The following is a 22,610-nucleotide window of genomic DNA, read 5'->3' as shown; positions in this document are numbered from 1 at the left end:
AAGCAAGTTAACAAGATATTGTAGTGTCTGCAAACTCATTAGATGCCAAAGATACATTTGATCATACAGCATGGCCACATTTCTTGAAAATCCTTGATTTGTTCAGAAGACATATAAACCTTCATGTTTCAGAGAATAAGTCAACCTCAGACTACTGGGGATTAGTAAAAATCTTTCTAACTGCCTACTGCAAGATTTCTTGCACATTCTTCTGAAGCAGCTGATGTTGGCCCCGTCAAAGACAGGATAGAAGAACCGCTGGTCTGATCCAATATGGCGACTCTTACATCCCTAAACAATTCCTTCTTCACTTGGATGTGAATCACTCTTTACAAGTGAACCAAGTTCAATGGGCGGTGGTTGGAGTGTTTCATTCTTTGAAGAGGCTCCCACCAGAAGTGTCCACTGTCTCCACTCCTCTTTCTCCTGGTCCACACTAACCCCCCACTTCGAACTAAGATACGCCACTTCAGCTACGTTAATAACGTAGCTGAAGTCGAAGTACCTTAGTTCGAACTTACCGCGGGTCCAGACGCGGCAGGCAGGCTCCCCCGTCGACTCCGCGTGCTCCTCTCGCGGAGCAGGAGTACCGGCGTCGACGGCGAGCACTTCCGGGATCGATCCCAGAAGATCGATTGCTTACCGCCGGACCCAGAGGTAAGTATAGACGTACCCTTTGTGTTTAGCAATAGAACCATTAGCAATTAAAATTCAACAGTACCCTAAAATTGTACATAACTTGTTAGAGACATTAATTTGGCAAGCACCAGAGAAAGATGTTAAAATGGAATGGGCGCCCAATAAAACTGAGAGGTGCCCTTATGACCTAATGATAGTCTTCAGTCCAGTGCTAAGGTGTATCATCATCTGGCACCCATGTTGCTTTGCTCAAGCCCCACTGTAGCATAATCCTGCCCTCCAAATTAATAAAAAATCCATTGTCGAGAAACTTGAGGCATGCAAGCAATCAACATTTTAGAAGATGTGTTTGCCAGGAAACGACTCAAAACCTTTCAGAAACTATAGGTAAATTATGGATTTCATTCTTATCTGACTTGGAGAAAATGTTTTAAAGCAGCAATAGAGAAACTTGAAGGTATCCCTATGAGTCACCCTCACTGGGAGGAACACAATCTTGAAAGCTAATGGAAAGCAAGCTGCATCAAGCTTATGTTATATAAATTGCTTAAGAGTGAGAGGAACTGTAACATTGACATGAGTGCAATATGGGATCACAATACTGGATAGACCATCTCAACCAAAAATTGGGAGTTGATACTGAAGAATGTTCAGAAGACATATGTAGATCTCTGACATCTACTAGGCTTAAAAGAATTAAATTGGCATCCACAGATCAAACTTGGTAGTGCAAGGCAAAATAAAGGTTTCTTTGTATATGTTCTGTGGAAGTGCCCTATAAAGTACTATAGAATGAGATATACTGACAAGAGACATTTGCTTTACACACTGCTACAAAATTATTGAGTCTGTTGCCTTTGGACATTCCAGTAGTTTACATATGCTGACATCTAAGAGAAGCTCTGGTTCTTCATTCTTGTGCATCAAATGCTATGTGCTTGTGCAATAGCGCTTCAGAAATTACAAAATTAGAAATTGCAAAATTTGAAAGATGGCATTACAAATCTGATCCTATTGATGCTGTCTGAAATGGTTCAGTAGGATGGCACTTTTTTTCTTTCCTTGAAAGAATCTTTAGATAACTAGATATTAGCCTACTCCTCTAGATTCTTTCCATACCAACAAACACCACTTGTATCTTGACAGGGTTGAGTCACAGTCAGGTGGTTTCTGTCCAGTCTTGGTCATAGCCTGGCAGAGCGGAGAGACGGTAGGATATGGATTCAGTGTAGAGGAGTGGTAGAGCTGATCATCATTAGATTATGGCTGCCTGACGTTACAGCTATAATTGTTCCCCTCTCTCCCAATTGCCTTGTATACACATTGAATAGAAGGGATGACAAGATATAACCAAGGCCAAGATATAACCAAGGACTTGGCTGGACCTAAATTCTGCAGCAAGCCACCCTGGTTTCTGTTATATGCAGGTGAGGCAAATGAAAACTCTTGAGGCCAGTTCTGCTGAATTAAAAAATGGAGATTTTTATTGAACTAACTATGGAAAGCATAACAGTCAGTACAATATTCCTTGGGATGTTTATTTTTTCAGTCAATTCAATTTATGTTTCACTGCCCCCTCTCCCCCCATTCTCCCCTTTCAGCATGGTGCAGAATTTTGTACTGACAATGCATAACAGCAGGGAAAGGCTTTCAGTGGGGAAGCTGGGTGTTTTGACAGCTGGGTAAGAGACAGTGGGGATTTCTGCCCCAGGAAAGCGTAGGAAGTGGTTTGCTGTTTTGTGCACCCGCAAAGCAGTTGAGAATGGCAAGCGGACGCATATCCTCTTTCCCAGCTCCCCTTGTGGGATGGATTGGCCTAGTCTATAAATTGTGGGCAGGGGGACTTGAACTCCTTTTCCTTCCTCAGCAAAAATCGACAGCAACCAGGTGCCTATTGCCGCCAGCCATGTTAAATAAGCACATTGGCTGAATATCTCTGGTAAAATGATCAGCAGTGAAGTAGTTAATAAGGCTGACATTCAAATTGCTTCCACTCGGCTTCAGCATTCAAGCCCCAGTGCAATAGTTGGAGCAGCTCACATTTGCTACACACTATTGTTTGAGGCTGTTTGCAGACTTGGGAGGATACTGCTCCATCAGGTTAGACTCCGTTCATATGCTGAAGTTTTCCTTTGCAGCTATATGGGCTACAACTTTTCTTGTTTAAAAATGAGAGCATAGATTCTGGAACACACAGTAACAGGACAATAGACTCTTCAATAGCAGTTTGGAGCATTACCGTGGGATCTTATGTACAAGTGGCTTTTTCATGGCTTTCAGCACTGATTTCAGCAGGACATGAGTAAAGGCAGCTGAATAAGACTGTAACCTAGTAAAGTCTGATTCTTGCAATGCTCTGTACATAGGACTACATTACAATGTCTTTCTATACCCTCAAAGACTCATACAGACAGTGCCCTCTCTGCTGTCAATAGCGGCACAGAAAGTCTCCACACCTAGATCTTAGAGTTCTTGAGGGCTGTGGCTCTTAACCCTTTTGCTTGTGGATGACATGTTGAACTAGCCCCTCAAAACTCACCTTTCTTACAACCCAATGGTCCACCCAGATGAAGAAAATTCCGATTGGGAAATAATGCTAAGCATAAAACACAAGGGTATTCTGACCACACTGGAGTTAAATAAACAGTAACATGCTTCATCCAACTCCATGAAGTAAAAACGCGGGGTTAGATTTATTTACTCTAATTAAAAGTCAATTCCTTGAAAATGTCACTGAGGGGGTGGAGGAGAGAAAAAAGAAAAGTAAACTAGAAAAACAAATCAGAATCAAAGCAAGTCATTTGGGAGTTCACCTGAACAATTACATAACTGAACAAGGCAGGAAAATGTCTGCAAAGCTGGATGATAACTAGGTCATAGGATAATACTCTGAAGCATTCTGAAAAGAAAGATTTCAGTGAAGAAACACTCAAGTGGAGAGTGTCACTATTGCAAATTACATCCAGCTAAGTAAGCGCAGTCCCTCAGATGGTCAGCTGTGGCAACTGTCTGTGGTTTTTACATGGGAAGTCCTAGAAACTAGAAGCATACAATATAGCCTATCAAGATTACAATTACTGGGATTGCAAAAGTACTTCAAATGTATAAATGTTCGCAGTCCTAGTGTTAAAAAAAAATGACAATGGAACTAGACCAGATCGTACGGCTGTTGATTTTCTTTCTACTAACTTTGAACAAAGGGAGAAAAAGAATCCACTAGAATTTTCAAACGAATATTACAAGGTTTGCCCAAGGATCCAAAAAACTTTCCCCAAGACCCTTCCCATAGCACACAGGCATATGAGAGTGTGCTTGGAAAGGCCTCTGGCTGTTGTTTGCTTTAAAATATCTAAAATGGTCAGACCCAACATATTATATAGTCCCATCCTTTCTGAGAGTGGTTAGGGATACCTCTGAGACCTTTGTGCAATGGCATTAGGATGAACGAAGAAGCAACTCTGCAGAATGAGAAGTATTCACAGAACTTTGCTTAGCCAGCATTTAAAATTGCAAGGTACATAGTAGACAGAGAGATGAGAGAAGGCCACTAACTTATACTTCTCTCATACTTCTCCCTTACTGTGTGTCATTAAATTATAACTGTTTTCTGTTCTCCCATTTGACGTCAGCTAAGAATATGTTTGAAATCTTCTTTCTAATCTTAAACTAGACTATGAGCTGAAATATACATATCCTTTCTGGAGATGTCTTACACGATTTAATAGAAAATTGTAATCTTTCTACAATTTTTCTCTTTAACCTGCTATAGAATATAATGAAAAATTAGATACCTGGCCCAGAATTCTATGGGATGGTACAAAAAACAAACAAACAAAACTACAGGACAGAGATCGTTCTCTAATCAACTGGTTTTATAGTGATTTCTATACAGCCCGATTCAATTCCTATCGAACCCAACTGGTTTCATCCCTATTGCATTCTCTACAACTTTTCCGCAGGGAAATGGCTTAGGGTCCATTAGCAGAATCCCTGCAGAGACTTAAAAATGTAAACAAACGTATTTTCAAAAGTGACTACAAGGTTTTTAACGTGCCAAGACTCAACAAGATTTGGGTTCAGCACTGAGATTTTCAGTGTCCAAAGGGGTTAAAGAGGGATATTTGTTCACTCTCTTCCTATTTAATTTTATAACAAACAATGCACTACTGATGTTGAAAGGAGACTTATTATTCCCTAGAGTCAAGGAATAGCTCAATGCCTACGTAAATGGCCCAGCCTGGGCCAGCAGAGTGTTTGAAACCAGGACATTCAGTGCTAAAAGCATGAGTCTCTACTCCTTGAACTTAAGGACTATGCCATCAACTGGAAGCAGTAACAGATATATAAACCTCTTTGTGGAGCAGTCACAAGAGGACAAGGACCCTTCCTGCTACCACATGTGGCCATAAGTACCTCTTGGATTACTGACCATTAGTTATAATTTTTAAAAATGGAAACAGTCAGTCCATACTCCACATACAGTTTTCAGACAAATGGTGATCACTTGCTGGAAAAAAAAGACAGCTTAACTTCTTATTGGGGCTTGACTATCCTCAAGCTATGTCTACACTGGCAATTGAATGACAAATCTTTCATCTTTCAGAGGTGTTACCCCCCCCACACCCCCTGAAAGACAAAAGTTTTGCTGCGACAAGTGCCAGTGTGAACAGCGTGGTGTCGGCAAGAGTGCTCTCCTGCCGACAACACACCACTTGTTGGGGATAGAAGTTTTTTGTCAGCAGGAGAGCCGACGAACAGCGGCTACACTGCACGATTTTTAGCAGCATGGCTATAGCAACACAGCCATGTCGCAAAAAGCAGTGTAGTGTAGACATAGCCTCAGCCTGGAAACTGAGAGCACCCGGGGTCTCATCTGAAACCAAATACCCAACATCAGTGCAGGAAGCCCTGAGGTTTACCAGAGACTTCAGTGGTCACTGGCTGCCAACCATCATCCCCCACAACATTTATATTTTTCAATCTAAAGTATCACTACAAATTTTAAATGGTGATCAGGTAGAGGGGACACCTTGGAGATGGTACAAAAACCATATCTCAAGGTAATTGCTTCCTCTCCCTAATTATTCTTCAGGAATATTTATAAGGGCTATCAATAGTGAATGAACTATTGATCACAAGATTAAGATTCTGGCTGAAAATCTACAAAAGGAAGGAGGGAGAGACCATCTGCCTAAAACAGGTTCAAAAAAGTAATTCTAATCTCAGCAGAGGTTTATATACAGGCTGGACACAACATAATTGCTCCATTCAATTTGGATTTCAGTAAAAAAAACCTAACACTTTGGGGGTTCTCAAAAACTTCAGTTGAAACTCGGGGGGGGGGGGGGGGGGGGGGGGGGTGAAGGAGGGGCAAATGAGATATAAGCTGTGTACAACAGCAATTTGCCTTCCTGTAAGCAGAAATGGGTGACAATACCAGCCAAGTAAGCTTTTTCCACCTACATCACATCAGGTCCAAAAGCCCAGTAGGATCCCAGCAGAGCTCTGCTGGAAGTCTTGAGTCAGCAGACCTGAACCTATAACGTTAAGGAAAAATAGAACTGCTGTGTGGGTGCCCCAAAGCCACTTTCTGAATATTAATTGCTTGTACGCATTGAAACTAATTGTCTCTCCAGTGCTGAAAGGTTCTAGCTCCCAATTAAAGAAAAGTGACTCCCACGTTTCAATTTTAAGGTTTGACCTTTTGTTTCTTTTGCTAGAAACTGAAAAAAATTCATTTAATTTGTTTATTCTCTCCTGAAATAAGAGGCAGATAAAGAGATTCTATTCACATTTCACAAAAACGTAATTGTTGCCAGGCCTACCAAAAGATCTTGTGACTCAAGTGTTATCCTGAAAAATATATGGCTTTGCTTTTTAAAAAGTGATCTTAGGTGCCTCGGTTGTTTTGAGATGCCTTAAAGCAATATGATTTTCAGACAACAATGCTCAACACTTTCAGAAAAGCAGGCTCCTTTAAGATGTCTAAGGATGAACACCCCAAAACAGAGTTTCACAAAAATCACGAGCCCCTTTTGAAAACTTGGATCATGTTAAAAATTAGGAGTGAACCTTGCCAATGTACATGCAGTAGGAGATGTGCATGCATAAAAATGGCAGAATTCAGCCCTCATGTGCTCAGCATCTCCAACTCCTACTGACCTCTTGGGGAATTTGGGGTATTCACAAGAGCTTCCTGACAAAGTCTTTCAGGACCTTATGAGTTTGGGCACCGTTATCATAAAAGCAGGTGAGAATGGAAAACCTGCAAGTCTCTGAAAAAGGATTCTCTGAAAAATGTGCTAAGATTTATGCAATTATAATGCAAAAAACTTGACAGAAAGGAGGGTCCAGTGGTTAAGGCACACACTTAGAACTTAGGAAACCTGGGTTCAAGTCCCCACTCCTCCACACGTTTCCTGTGTGACTTTGGACAAATCTCTCAGTCTTGCTGGGCTTCAGTTCCCCACCTGTACTATAAAAATGATAGCACTACCCTATGCTATGGCATTGTGAGGATAAATACATTACAGATTGTGTGTGGCACTCAGATACAATAGTAATGGGGACCATAAAAGGTCCTCAGATTCCTAGTGTTTCCACAATTCTCCTTTCCCTCCATTCCCCCCTCATCAGACTCGCCAAGGAAGTAGCTCTTTCATTCTATATTCCATTGCAGTTTCCTTTTTGCTGTATTTTATAAATAAAGCAACATATTAAAATCTTTTTCCTGGTCTCACCACAGACAAGTCTGGACTAACAAAGATTATTGCTAAAAATAAACCTTAGCTTTACTGCATGCTGTTGGGGTTAGGGTCCTGGAGGGAATGCCAACCCTTTCGGATTTTTTATTTTGTTTATTTTAGTTTATTTATTGAAATAATTGCTGCTGAGTCTCTTTAGATCAATAGTCTGAAATTGGAAGAGATCTTCTAGTGATACCAGCTACTGACGTGATGTCACAGGCTATGTCTGATGAAATGAGACTCAAATTCATTACTTTCATTAGGTGCCTCAAAGGGATATTCTAATGGCATAATGAACATTGGGGAGAAAAAAATACTTCAGCATTTACCAACTGTGTCGCTCTCCTTTTCAAATACACTCTGAAGAGAACTGTAAGGCAGAAGTTGAACCTAACAATTTTCTTTGGATGAATAGAAAATGCTTTGTTTATTACTCCTAAATGGCAACCTGTTTTTTGTTTCCTGTTGTTGCTTTTTCATCCTGTGCTATCTTTAATAGCCTTGTTGAGAATGTGAAGAGTTTCTGTGATGATACTACAAAAAATGCCTCCAAAAATCTAGAGCTTATTTTGAAGTACAAAGCTTCTGCTGTGAGAAGCTGCAGCATCTGTTTTAGAACGTCATTTTTATATTTAGAAGCAGTACATCTTCAACTAAGCCAACAACCCACCTCCAGTCACCTTCTGCAAGTTAGTGCCAACCGATGCCCTTCCTTCAGTCACTCAGTTGGGTTTCATTTCACGTTCTAGTGGCCCTCTCATTGACCCATCATGTTAACAGATCCCAACACCTACATTGCAGTATACTGTGACCCGCCTGGCTCATGCTGTCAGATCTAATCTCCCTTGAAGTGGTGTGCTGCCAAAAGCTCAGTTCAGCATCAGTTCAGCATCAGCGTCTCCCACACCCATTCAAAGTGCTTTTTTTCCCCCCTAGGTCACAAGATGTGATGAGTGCTCTGTGCTACATATATACTAAAATTAAAACATATAGTAAAATCAGGGTAGTCACCAAAGCATGTCATCTAGAGCAAAGCTTGACCCATTTGGTCAGGCTCTTCTCGGACTGTTCTGTTTCTGTCTACTGGCTCTGCTTCCGATCCAATGCCCACAGACAGCAAATACATAGCAGGGAAGACATTATAGGCAGCCTTCTATTTTGGAGTCGTGCCACCCCTCAAAGAAGGGCCAGGGTGCCAAATGCACTCTGCATTCAAATATATTTCACCTACAATGGCTGCATATGGCACATGCATGGCATGGATGCTGCATTACTTCTATTTCTGTAAGGGATACTGTGCTATTTACCACATGCAATGTGCTGCTGTATGCAGCACAGGTCAATGCAACGTAACTCAAGCAGATGTGTCACAGCTAATTCAGTGAAAACACAATACACACAATAAAGAGCCAGACCAAAACTCTGATCCACAGGTTAAAGAAATGGGGTGTGGGGGGACAGTGCACAGTTCTGTATCTTGTGCTCTCCCTGGCTTGCGGGAGCTGCGCTTCCTCCACCACCCTCTTCCTTGGCTGGTGCAGTGACTATTCCCCCTCCTTTTTCAATCCCTGATAGATGAGTACAAGCAGACCAAGTGCCTGCAGGACTCCCAATCTCTTCCCATTGAAGAGCACTGTTTTCTGAGTGATGTTTTGCAGGGCTTTGAAATTCAGGCATTTAGATCAATGGAAGTAGAGGGGGAGCTTCAATCCAAGGGGCAATTTTGATGGATGGGGGTTGGGGAGGGGCAAGGGTGAATTCTCAGTACTTCCCATCAGCTTGACGAGAGGCTTGGAAGCAGCATTGGAACATGGAAGGGTGGGATGGACTCAGGATCCTCTTTTGCTCCTGGCCATTATAGCTAAAGTGTGACATGGGGATGATGCACTTGAGTTCCATGAGAGGAATGGTAAGAGACCAAGCTCTGACCAGATACCCTAAAAGCACCACCAAGTAAACAGAATAATCTTCCTATCTCTCTGCAAACTGCAGATTTCTCCTTCCCGAGAGATATGACTCGAAGGAGTGGAAAACCCCCCGACCATGATTGAAATGGAGCTGTGAGTTATGAACAGACCATTCATGAAAGTACACCCATTCCTGAAGACACTTGTTCCACTCCCCCCTATTTAAAAAGAGGAATATGGAGGGAAACAGAACATACATCCAGCTGCCAGTATACCACAGCCTACTTAAAACATATGTGATCGTGATCTAAATAAAGAACATTGTTTTTGTTTAGCAAATTCATGCACTTAAAAAAGAGTTTCAAAAGTTTAAATGGAATAGAGTAAAACTGCATTACCTGAGCAGTTTTTGCCCTTCGGCCTTGCATGCTGTTGCTGTGGCTGATTTGTAGGTTAGTGGCACCTTCTGAAAGGCAGTGAGATTTCCTACAGGGGAGTGTATTATAATTACTGTAGGAAGGAGTATCCTGTGCTGTAGCTGACGCCATCTTATGGTTTCCAATAACTGGAATATCGGACACTAAGTTCCGACAATAAGCCCCAAAGGTGTTTCGTGGGCCTCCATTTATTGTAGCACCTGAGTTTTTTGGAGAATACAAGTCACTCATAGAATTGGCACGTTGGCAGGTGACCAGCTGCTGGGGACTGTTGCTTGCTTCTGTGCCTCGAATCCCCTCACCATCCTTCTCCTCAGCTGAACCTAAGATTTCTTCATTGCTTGTTAAATGTTCTTGGCTGAGGTCAGAGAGCGAAAATTCCAAGCTATCCTCCCGCCAGATATCTGCAGATTTTGAACGCTTTTTCTTGAAGCTTGCAGTTTCCATGAAAGTTGTCCCGTTTGTTGAATATCGATGCTGTCTGCCATCTTCTTCAGCCAAAAATGTAGTGTCCTCCCCATAAAGTCTGCTTTCTTCTGTGTCTGGCATGCTCTGCACTGAGGCTGCCGTGAGAACTGTGCTGCTGTCCACGCTAGGAGTAACAGAAGAATCGGTGTGGTAAGAAACAGGCCTTAAGCCCATATCCACTCTGTCCACCCAAATGGGGCTTCCAAAGTCCTCTAAATTGGCTTCTTGGTTAAAAGGCTCCAGGCCATTTTCTGCCAGTGACTGGGGGATGCTAGGAGTACTGCTAGATCGGGTGCTCACTTCTGAGTTCCTGTGGATAACCTTCCCTGAAGAAGCATGCCTGGTCCGTCGAGAAGTTTTATTTGAAAGGCGAAGTGAGCGGGATGTGTGCTTCCGTCCCAAGCTGGCGTGCTTGTCTCCATACAATGCGTGCTCTACATTTTGGCTTTCCGCGTTTCCCATGGTTTTAAGGTCTGCAAGATTAAAGAACGGGAAATATTAAACTTTCAACTAATATATGTATCAATATATATAATATGCCTGTCAGTAGCGCCCATGGATTGTACAAAGGAAAGAGACTGTTTCTTAAAAGGAATCTAGACCCTCTCATCCAGAAGTAGTGCTAAAAGATACGTCATCATGTATCTATGATCCATGTACATCTGCTGAAACATGTTGCAACTAACAAGAATTATTTTGACAGTGATGATCAATAATAAAATGTAATCAGTTTGCAACATCACTTGTGAACTCAAATATAATCCAGTGAAGTTTTCCAAGGTATGAACCCAGGGTCTCAGTTACCCTGGTATAAATCAAGAGTAACTCACTGAATCCAGGGGTTGCATCAATGTAGATCAGAGAAGAATCTGGCCCTGAATGTGGCTTTGAGTGTGAGCCAATTTATAATGAAAGTAAATTGGTAATCTCAGTTTTACACACATCAGTTAAATCTATTAAAATCAGTTAATCCTCAATGCAACACTGGCCAATAATGTAAACTGTAAAAATTAAAGTCTCATTTCCATACCAGAATCCCCTCCCACTGAAGCAGGACTCCCTCTCATTTAGCAATATGGAATTGCAGGGTGGTTGCACCCTCCTGATACCTGTTCATGACCCCTTGGGTCAGAACCTATGCTCTACACTAAAAGAACAGAAAATTATGTATATTTCGGTTCCTACCAGAGGATGGTTAAAGGGGAAAGATTCTGTATTTCTACTCTTTGAGCAACATCATATATTATTGAAAAAAAAATCTAATGGAGCCACATTTGTAATTATCAACACAACTACTGGCACCCAAGGCATCAAAATGCAACTCTGCAGAGGAACACATTCTACAAGCACTGTTCTAAGGAGATCCTCATCGAGGCCCATAACTCATTCTAATGCTTTGTACCAATGACTGAAATTTTTTTTAAGCCAATCCTTGCACCAGGAAAGAGAAAAATGATTACTAATGTTCCCAGAATCCTGCAAACTGGTGCTTCCAAGCCATCCCCTCTCACAGGGAACATGCTCTGGTGTGCTGTCAGGGAGTCACAAGGAAAGCAGGTCAATTTCTAGGTCTAACAACCTTGACGAGGTTACTTTATAACAACATTACAGGTGACTTTTCAAAGTCGTACGTAGAGTTGTAGCTACATGACTCCTGCTGACTAAGGGGAAATTTTGCAGCTAAATACCTGCACAATGCTTTAAGAAACAGGGTTGAAGATCCCTAATAAAAGCCTCCAAAAAAGTCAGTCCTAGGTGTGTGCTTCATTTCATCTAGGCACGCTATAGACCATTATTTTGCCTCAACAATAATTAAATATACCACTGTATTTAGTTTTCTTTGGGTTCTTTTTAGTATGTAAGATACTGTACCACAGTTTTTCAGTATATGTAGAATAAGAAATAACAACAGTAACTTGGATTCCAATGTGTAGGTTACATGACCAAAGTATTTTAAAAAAATCATTTAAAAAAAAATCTTATTTTGACATGCTAGTAATGAGACTTGTAAAGACATTTGCTGGACATCAAAAACTGAGTTAGGAGTCATATCCACTCAGCATCTTCTCCAAAAATGCTAAAAATTACTTAAACTGGGTTGGAACCAGGCTCCTTGAGACTCACAAGGACAGAACAGATGCATCTTGTAGGAGGTTCTACCAATGCCTCTGTGCAAGGGCTTTTGCAGACATAACATAAATTCATTCTTGGTGTAATTCAGCTGATAAGTCCAAGGAAGAATTTGCCCCACACAGCCTATTCATTTCTCATGTAGGCTAGTGTAACTCAGTGAAGTCAATGAAGTTATACCAGCATTACACTGACATAAGTAAGAAAGACCAGAAAGGAACAATTATAGTATTATTGTAACTGGATAATAGCATTGTTTGCAGCATAGATACAAAATTATGAAATAAATGATCTCTGTTTTAAATTAAAAAAGAAAAGTAGCTGTTTTGGCCAGGAGCAAAGTCAAGTATGTATTAAAATACAAAATTGTACAAAATTGAATATGAAAATAAAAACACAAACACAAAGAAAATGGTGTACAACTATTTACATATAGACAAAAAACACAATTCTTTAAGAGGGATCACAGGGCAAACCAGAAAGTTTTGAGGCAGCTATATTAGACTTGAGAAAAACAGTAAATGGTGTCTAGAAAGCAAGATAACGGGGGTGGGGGGATTTATTCCTAAGGACAGTGGGTTTCTCCATTATAAGCATGTGCCATACTTTACTGAATCAGATGCTCATAGAATGAATATCATTGTGTATATGCATTAACCATCTGAATACACAATATCAGCTACTGCACAGAACCTATTTAACCTCACATAGATTACACAGAAAGGACTGAATCAATTCTGATAAATGTTCACATTTACAATTCTGCTCTAGGTACTATCAAATACTTGTGGTGGGGTTGTATTTTTTTTTTTGCAAATACTTTGGGAAATGGTCAAAATAGGAGCTAGTATGCTTTTGAGTTTCCCTATACAACTAACTAGCTTAACAGTTATGTCACATTTTAGTTATGACTTGCTAAAAATCTGTGTGGTAGAAAGGGGGATGGGCACTACCTAAAACATTCTGACATCTCTGTATCTAAAATAAATATGACCAAGGGAATTAAACCACACGGAGTGAGATCCCAGACTCACTTAAGTAAATGGCAAAGCTCCCATTGACCTCTATGCAGCCCGTCCCACCTCACAGGGTCCTAGAGCCCAGGCCCCAAACCGAGCATCTACACCACAATTAACCAGCCCCTTAGCCTGAGCCAGCTGGCACAGGCCAGTTGCGGGTTTTTAACTGCGGTGTAGACAGACCCTATGAGGCCAGGGATTTACCCATGGTTTAGAAAAACAAATGCACTCAGCAAATTTTAGCCCAATGTATGTTAAAATGATAGAGTTATCAACCGCTGAAGAACAGGGTTTATTATTTAAATTGAGTCTTAAGAGTAAGTGTTATTCTAGATTGTTCTGATCTCGTCAGGACAGAACATGAATGTTAGTTACATTATCTTTTGTTTCCAAAACCTTTAAATGCAACTCAGGTAGCAGAAAGGTGCCCTTTGTCTTTGCAGCTTGGGTCTAAACCAGATCTCACTTCTAAGCCTTGTAGAAGGAAATCTCTAGGGGAAAGGTTTTTGCTGCACTGACTTTAAAACGCTTGCTAACAACAATTTCATTTAAAAGGATTTTCACTGGCTGCAGAAGCAGATCTTTACACTGTCATCTTCCCCATTATCCAGAAAGATAACCACCATTTTGGTGTCATTTTGAGAAGAATTAAGGATTTTTACGTTTAAAACATGATTGAAAAGGGCAGCTCTCTAGCTAAAGACACAAATCTGCAGAAAGGCCAGAAAGTTCTTAGCACCACTCAATGTACAAAGACTCAGCCCCCCAGAGACCAGCAAACTCATCACTTGCTCAATGAACAGAACAACTGGATACACAGCACTCTGTCAGTTCAGCAAACGATCGTTATGTGCCACAGTCCCAACTAACATTAATGGACACAATCATACAAAATTTAAAACAAACAAAAATTTTTGCCAAGAAAAGAAACAGAGGATAAGCTTGTATTCGGTGAGTAAAACAGATGGCTAGAAAATGCCTTCATGCAAAGAGGAATGCATTTTCTACACAGATAAAAACTCAGCACCTGCGATAATGGTTTTCTTAGCACTACCATCCTTGGGAATATGAACATAGACATTCACAGGAATGTTTACCAACCTGTTTCACATGATGAAAAGTATGTGCTAGATACTGACAAGAAAAATCATGCTCCCAAGTAAGGAGTTGACCATTGTCTGCTTAGTTGATGTACACTTGGGTTTTACTTAACAATGAAAGTCTCCAAATCCTGCAAACCATTGCTTACGCGATTAGCCCTGAGTCACTGCTCAAGTGAGTAACGATGATTTAAATAGGGCTTTTCCTAATCCCATTGAATTCAATCAGAGCAGGGTCTGATCTTAAGTAAGAGTATGCAGGACTGAGCCAGATCAGAATAAACTGTGCTTGAAGTAGTCATAAAATAACCTGTCTCAAAATTAGACCATGAGTAATATTAATGGGAGCTATACACAGACATTGAGAAGACAAAGAGTTGCCATTGTTATCTTATTAACTGAATCAAAAGGTGCCTATTTGAGCACTGTACAAGGTAGCAATAGGATGCTACATAAATCAATGGTGACTTGTCTCAATGTTTAAAAATGGCTGTAAAGCAGAGTCAGGGGATGCAACATGTCAAAAATCTGTTCTGAATTTATTTTCCAAAGCTAACAAAAGATTGAGGCATACAGAACATGTCACAAGTAACAATTAAAAAAAAATTATTATTTTGGAAAAATAAAACTTAAGACTGATGGCACAAACAGAATATCAGTAAGGAAAAAGTATACATTCTACAATAAACCTCTGGGAGAACAATGCTCCCTGTAAACTAACTGATTTAGATGAAGAAATAAAACTGTAATAGAATTGTTGAGTTCTCCTTGAATTGGTTTAAAATATAATATTGCTATGTAGAAAGAGGATTTTCTAGATGTAACTGGCTGAAGTCCCATTTCAAATTTCATTTTTTCTCAATACACTAATTTTCCTTTCTCTCCTCTTCTTCCTTTTCTCCAATAAAATATTCAAGATAGCAATTACAGAAAATAAACCTAACTTAATAGCTCGCAAGTTTTTGACAAACTGCACTTTTAGATTGCAGAGGAAAGGATAAAATTTATTAACTTCCAAGTTAAATTTGAAGCACCTCACAAGACAACAGATTGCAAATTTAAAATTAGATTCTGGTGGGAGGTCTTGGTAACAAAACTCTATTTTTCTCCTGGAGTTTGAGTTTGGAGGCTGTGAAAACCAGAACAATGATAAAATCAACAGCAAGAACTTATTCTACAGAAATTAACTTTTACTAAATTCTGCAAACCAACAACAAAGATTTTTACTCAACTCGCAAAACCCACATAGAAAACAATTTACAATAGTAACTAAAAAGGAATACACACATTTTACGGCAATTAAAAGGTTTTTTTTCCCAAAAGAGATTAAAGTTCCAGAGTAATCTTATACTTTTGAGTTTCTCAGAAACTGCAATGGGATATTTCATTGTTTTGAATTAAGAGCTTTTTAGCCAGACATTTCTTTTTATAATCCACTTTAAATAAGTTAAAGCATGGGATGTACTCCAAAAAGGCCCTGCAAGCAATTCAAAAGCAGGGTGAGGAAGTGGGAGGTGAGGAGGGAGAGGGAGGAAAGGATGTCATCAGTAGCTGCTTGATAGAAATTCTAAACTATAAACAACATGCAGTTTCTCCAAATTTTCCCCTCCCACAAACAATACACAACACAGCAAACTCCTAAAGAAAATACATAGACACACACGTACCTTACAAGGCAATATTGGTAGCCAATGCAACTTTCCCCAAGAGAACTGTGGCATTTAGATGTATAGAATTGCAAATGATATCAAAATGAACAGTTACTGGAAGCACAGAATCTGTCAGCACCTGCCACTCAGCGCCTCCATTATTGTCTCGTCAGAGTCTATGAATATATGCCAAAAACCTGGTGAGAGAGAGCGGGGGGGGGAGGAGAAATAGGCAAAGGATTAGCAAAAATGGTTAGAAAGGAGGACATTTTCTGCCAAGTCCTATTTTCATCACGTACCTAAGAAACATTATATAATACAGTGCTTAAATTCTGTATTTAAATTATATATATATATAAAATCTGACAATACCAGAATCACTGAAAACCTCAGTCTAACACTTTATGAAGCCAAACCGAGGGTATGAACTCCATTCATTTTCTTACCACTTTTTATAATAAAGAATCTTATAGAAATTGACAAGAGACTGCTGAGGGAAACAGAATGATACAGGACTGGAGGGTCTCAGTGACAGCTCAGAAAAATTACATTTGTATTGGGTTTTCTAGTTTTGATTGGTTGGTTTTTGAGGGGGTGGGAGAGAGAAAAGCAATTAAACAGGGTCCCTCATAAAAGATACTCAACACTCCCCTCAGAATTCTGTGCATGGCTATTTTGTATTTCTTTCTGCTTGAAGATGGCTTTCAGTTAGGTTAAGGAAGAGGTCCTGACTCTTTTTTTTTTTTTTTTTACACAAAACAATAGTTCAATCTGTACAATTTACTAAAATAGACAGCAATACAAGCACTGGTATAATGAACAATTTTAGAAAGGAGTCAGAGATTACAGAAAATTTACACACTCAGAGTATATTGTGAGGTAAACTATGCACACTAAAGGAACAGACTAGGAGATGCTGCTGCACTAACTTACACAGGTGAATAATCCTGAAGTTACTTTTGTGTGTGTGTGTATGTGCATGCACACACGCGCGCAGGATCAAACTCCTGGACTGTGCCTTGGCCTGATGCCATTTAAAAGTTCATTGCCACGTGTTCCTTAGACACTAGCGTATGTCTACACTGCAGCTGGGAGCAAGCCTCCCCGCTTAGGTAGATAGACTCGTGCTAGCATGCTAAAAATAGCAGTGTGGACACGGCAGCTCCAGTGGAGTCTCAGGCTAGCTACCCAAGCTCAGAACCAGGGGGCTGGGTTGTTGCTCGAGCCATAACGTCCATACTGCTGGTTTTAGCGCACTAGCTCGAGCCCTGCTAGCACGAGTCCATCTTCCCACGTTGGAAAGCCCATTCCCAGCTGCAGATGATGTACCCTTATGGTCCAATCCTGTGAGATGCTGAGTACTGTAAATTCCGTGGGCGTTTTGGGTACTCGGTGCTTTCCAGGATCAAGCCCTGAAGTCATTACATTTCCTTTATGCAGCCACGTGGCAAGGCGAAGAGGCAAATGAAAGAAGTGGATCATCAAAAAGCATTGCAAACAGAGTTATTACATGGGTTTTACATATTTTCAAAAGATTACAAGAACAATGAATTCAGAATAGGTCAGTGATGCCCTTCATGTTGTTAGAGCAACTTGGTAGTAAATGTTTATCCTCGCTTGGCTGGATTCTCAAAAGGAAGTGAGAGTTACCAACTCCTTTTTTAAATTAAAAAAATTCTAATTTTCTTCCTTATCCTTTATGTCTCCCTCGTACTCCCCACTCCCCCAAGCTGCTGGTTGAGAGCTGAAAAGAAGTTCATGTATTGCTCAGGAGCTGGCAGAAATTAATAAAATGAAGCTCATTTATATTGAAATGGACTCATTATCATGCCAGCTGACAATAATTTACAAGGCTGGACTCTTAATGGAAAACAAGGTCCTACAGACAAGTGTCCTTCCACCTGCGTCTCATATGTAGGAAATAATCGTATGTTTAACATGCTTTACTTTTTAAGAAAAAAAAAAGTTTTACCTTCGGTTTCCCCCCCCTGCTGTATCTATATTTGCCACAAGTAAGTTATTTTAAAAGAAAACTAAACTGTAGTGCAGTATTATCAGCTTTTTCATTCTCAAGTTGTTTTTGAAGAGTTTGTTATTCAGCTGAAATAATCTGCTCCAAACTGAAATTTGGCAAAAAAAGGTCAGAACCCTGGTCACTTTTATGAGAATTAAAATAATAGTAATAATAATAATGTTGACTGTTTCATATGAAGTCTTTGCTCCTAACCAAATAATTTTCTTTTAGTATCTCAGTACTAAAACGCTTAAAGGAAAAGAGTTGTTTTTTCTAAGGGGAAAAAATCCAAGTGAGTATTTCCACTTGGGGAATTGGATTACTCTCCCTGTCTCGCTCTATATCTATCTTTATATCTAGCCACATCTATATCAATATGCATGTGCACACATGCTTCCTTGAGGATGTATCATTATCTCGTGATTCTTTTCCAGTAGAGTCAGCTCCTGTTAGTTATTATTACTAATTCAAAGGAACTTTTCCAAACACAAAAATCAATTTTTTTTCCAAAAATCAGTTTAATATTTAACTTTGCCTCTAATACTCCTTAGAAAACACCCCAACCACCAGTTTATTGTTTCATCTCACCCTTTGGTTTTCTGCAAGAGCAGAAGTTCTTCAACATTCTCAAGTCAGGGGCAGATTCTGACTTCTGGCAGAAAGGTCTTCATGGGAATAACGGGGTCTGCTCCTTCCCCAGGAGGAGTGGCACAGAAGAGATATGATTCGCCACAGGCAAAAGGAATGGGACACACACATTCATGAAAGGGAACAGCTGGGTTCTGAACAGAAACTTGGGGCTTGTCTACACTACAAGTTATGTCGGTATAAGTTATGTCGGTATAAGTTATGTCGCTCAGGGGTGTGAATAAGCACCTCCCTGAGCAATATAACTTACAGTGAGTGACTGAAGCGCCGGCGTGGACAGCGCTCTCCCGCCGACACAGCTACTGCCTCTGGCTTTAGTATGCCGATGTGAGAGCTCTCTCCATCAGACGCGCTACAGGGTGCAGCTGCATTGCTGTAGCACTTCTAGTGTAGACTAGCCCTCAGTACCGGTGACTTCATTCCCTCTATAGGGCAGCGTCCCCCCGTACAGCATATTTGCTCAGTGCTCTGCTGGACACTACAGCGTTAGTGGAGCGTGGAACCAAGCAGGGTGTTGACGGCCTATTCATGGGCATGACATAACACAGTGATGCGCATGGTATGGATGTGCTTTTACTGACCCAAAAGTACACACTTGTCAGTGACTATGTTCAATGCGGATGTTTCGGTCATAAACAACTACAGGGAAAGTTAAAATAAAAAAACAAACAAAAAAATGAATCTGAAATGTAGTTTTTCAAACTACTTGTTTAAAAAATACCTTAAATTTGCAGTCTCAGACCTGGTTCCTGGAAACATGCATACATGTATATAACTTTTACTCACTAGTGTAGCCCCCTTTGAGTCAATGTTCTTTGCGGTATTCGGGCCAAATTAACTTGTGAGTATTAATTTAATGACTATGAAAAAGTATCCTGAAAAATCAGGCCACATGATTTCTAAGAGGATGAGCACCCAAAATTCCCACTTAAATTGTGTGCGCTAAAAATTAGGCCACTGACATTGCAACCATCAACCCAGTGTCTTTGGATGTAAGGTGCCTAAAAATGAGGTTATAGTCAGAAAGGTGACTATATAAAAATAGCAGCAATTTATTCATCACATTTGCTAGCTACATGTACCCAGGGTTATACACCTCTACCCCGATATAACGCTGTCCTCGGGAGCCAAAAAATCTGACCACGTTATAGGTGAAACCGTGTTATAGCGACCTTGCTTTGATCTGCCGGAGCGCTGCTTTACCGCGTTATATCTGAATTCGTGTTATATCGGGTCGCGTTATATCAGGGTAGAGGTGTATCTGCTGACTTACTAACAAAAATAACATTACTTCCTGTTGGTACCAAAGAACCAATACAGGTACAGGAGAATGAAAGGGCTCATGAACTGTCAACAGAAGTGCAGAACTTTGAAATATGGGATTACATAATAATAAATAATAATAACATGTAAATATTATGTGAACCACAGAGAGCCCCGTTAGGGATGGTCTAAAGCTTCCAATGATGGGGACTCCACCACCTCCCTGGAAAGTCTATTCCAGAGCTTAATTACCCTTATAGTTAGAAAGTTTTTCCTAATATCCAACCTAAATCTCCCTTGCTGCAGAATTACTCCCATTACTTCTTGTCATTCAGAGATGGCTATGAGAATTAAAAACATTTTTCAATTATATTTTCACTTCCTTATTTTATAATACAAAGACATTTTTAGACAGTAGTAACATTTCAAAAGTACATCTACAGATGTGAGACAAACTAATAATTAGCCCAACCCATCATCCCACTCTATGAAGCCCACAATAATTCTATTATAAACTTCCACAGTTTATATAGATCGATGGAGGACACCACATAGCCATTTCAAATAGAAAATACTCAATATCAATAAGTAACTTTGGGCTGCATTCTCAGTACCACCACACCAGTTTTATGCCAGTGTAATTCTGATGCAAAGCCAGTGTAATGGAGTGGAGATTTACCCTTTAATTGTAACTAGAGGCCATGTCCCTTCACTACCATGCAAAGAGCTCACTAACATGAGTGGTGACTTTAAGTCAATGAGACTATGCACAGCACTGAGGCTCTAAGCTCGGCAGCAAGGCACTGCATGGTCTAGCTGATTTTTAAATAAGTTCAGTTTGATGTGCTTATACCGCGTCTGTGTTTTCTTTTGGTAAATATTCCAGCAAACCAGCCTGCTGGTTGTGGAAACAGTGAATTTTAAACAAATATTAGCAAATATTCATTGAAGTGATGTTTTAACTTTTAGCCGATTAGCACCTGACCTGAAGGAATATGCTCATCCAGCCAGAGAAGAGAAGTGTGATACATGTCTAATCAAAATTGACCAACTGAGCTGGAATTTCAAACATTTGAAACAAACTGCTCACTAGCAAGCCACAAGACTCAACATTTTCCATGGGAGCTATTTGGAAAATAAATGTTGAATAATGACTCCATTCGAAGAAAATCACGGTCAGTTCATGAAGAAATCACTAACAGAAAATGAAGCTAAACTAGTCAAATAAATTATTCCTCCAGCTCGAACAACACTCCTACACAAATCTATAAATAGAAACAAAAATGAGCCCTCTCAGGAGACCTGCAATCTCAATAATAACTGACAGTTAACATCCTCGAATCACAGTTAAAGTCAACAAAACCAGAAAAATGGTGTTAACAAGGTTCCATGGGGGCATGGTGGTGAATCTGTGGAGAAGGAGAACAAGTAGCCAGTGAAGGGAAAAGCTACCTTTTCAGTGCTCTGTTAAAAATCTCAGGATTTTTTTTAAATTGTTTTCAAGAGTATCTTTATGTATTTTCAGTTTCCCTTCCTTCCTCCTCCTCCCATTATTAATGGTGGGAAAATCTCCCTCCCTCCCGGAGGGCAAATCAGCAAGGACTTATGCAGTAGAAGAGAAGCAGTGCAACGTACGAAAAAGACAGGCCCAAAAAAGAAAATAACAGAACGCCACTAGCCGTCACCTTCAGCCCCCAGCGAAAACCTCTCCAGTGCATCATCAAAGATCTACAACCTATCCTGAAAGATGATCCCTCACTCTCACAGATCTTGGGAGACAGACCTGTCCTCACTTACAGACAGCCCCCCAACCTGAAGCAAATACTCACCAGCAACCACACACCACACAACAAAAATACTAACCCAGGAACCTATCCTTGCAACAAAGCCCGATGCCAACTCTGTCCACATATTTATTCAAATGACACCATCATAGGACCTAATCACAGCAGCCACGCCATCAGGGGCTCGCTCACCTGCACATCTACCAATGTGATATATGCCATCATGTGCCAGCAATGCCCCTCTGCCATGTACATTGGCCAAACAGGATAGTCTCTACACAAAAGAATAAATGGACACAAATCTGACATCAGGAATCATAACATTCAAAAACCAGTAGGAGAACACTTCAACCTCTCTGGCCACTCAGTAACAGACTTAAAGGTGGCAATTTTGCAACAGTAAAGCTTCAAAAACAGACTCCAACGAGAAACTGCTGAGCTTGAATTAATATGCAAACTAGATACCATGAACTTGGGTTTGAATAGAGACTGGGAGTGGCTGGGTCATTACACATATTGAATCTATTTCCCCATGTTATGTATCCACACACCTTCTTGTCAACTGTCTAAAATGGGCCATCTTGATTATCACTACAAAAGTTTTTTTTCTCCTGCTGATAATAACATCTTAATTCATTAGCCTCTTACAGTTGGTATGACTACTTCCACCTTTTCATGTTCTCTGTATGTATATATATTTCTTACTATATCTTCCTTTCTATGCATCTGATAAAGTGGGCTGTAGCCCACGAAAGCTTATGCTCAAATAAATTTGTTAGTCTCTAAGGTGCCACAAGTACTCCTGT

The 22,610-nt window shown here is 40.3% G+C and overlaps 1 protein-coding gene across 3 annotated transcripts in view; it reads right to left on the bottom strand.

The window, feature by feature from the left end:
* LOC113406611 (T-lymphoma invasion and metastasis-inducing protein 1-like) overlaps positions 1-16,193 on the bottom strand; it is a 104,228-nt gene extending 88,035 nt beyond the window's left edge. For all 3 annotated transcript variants that reach the window (XM_026652259.1, XM_026652266.1, XM_026652270.1), the window contains exons 1-2: positions 16,114-16,193; positions 9,691-10,670 (exon numbers count right to left, since the gene is read on the bottom strand). In XM_026652259.1, the coding sequence (XP_026508044.1) occupies positions 9,691-10,659 (969 nt within the window). In that variant the 5' untranslated portion in view covers positions 10,660-10,670; positions 16,114-16,193. The remainder of the gene's footprint in view (positions 1-9,690; positions 10,671-16,113) is intronic.
* Between the last annotated feature and the right edge of the window lie 6,417 nt (positions 16,194-22,610).

The sequence above is a fragment of the Terrapene carolina genome, unplaced genomic scaffold, assembly GCF_002925995.2.
Source record: "Terrapene carolina triunguis isolate 2854851 unplaced genomic scaffold, T_m_triunguis-2.0 Scaffold31, whole genome shotgun sequence".
NCBI lineage: Eukaryota > Metazoa > Chordata > Testudines > Emydidae > Terrapene > Terrapene triunguis.
This window is presented reverse-complemented; position numbering and strand designations above follow the sequence as displayed.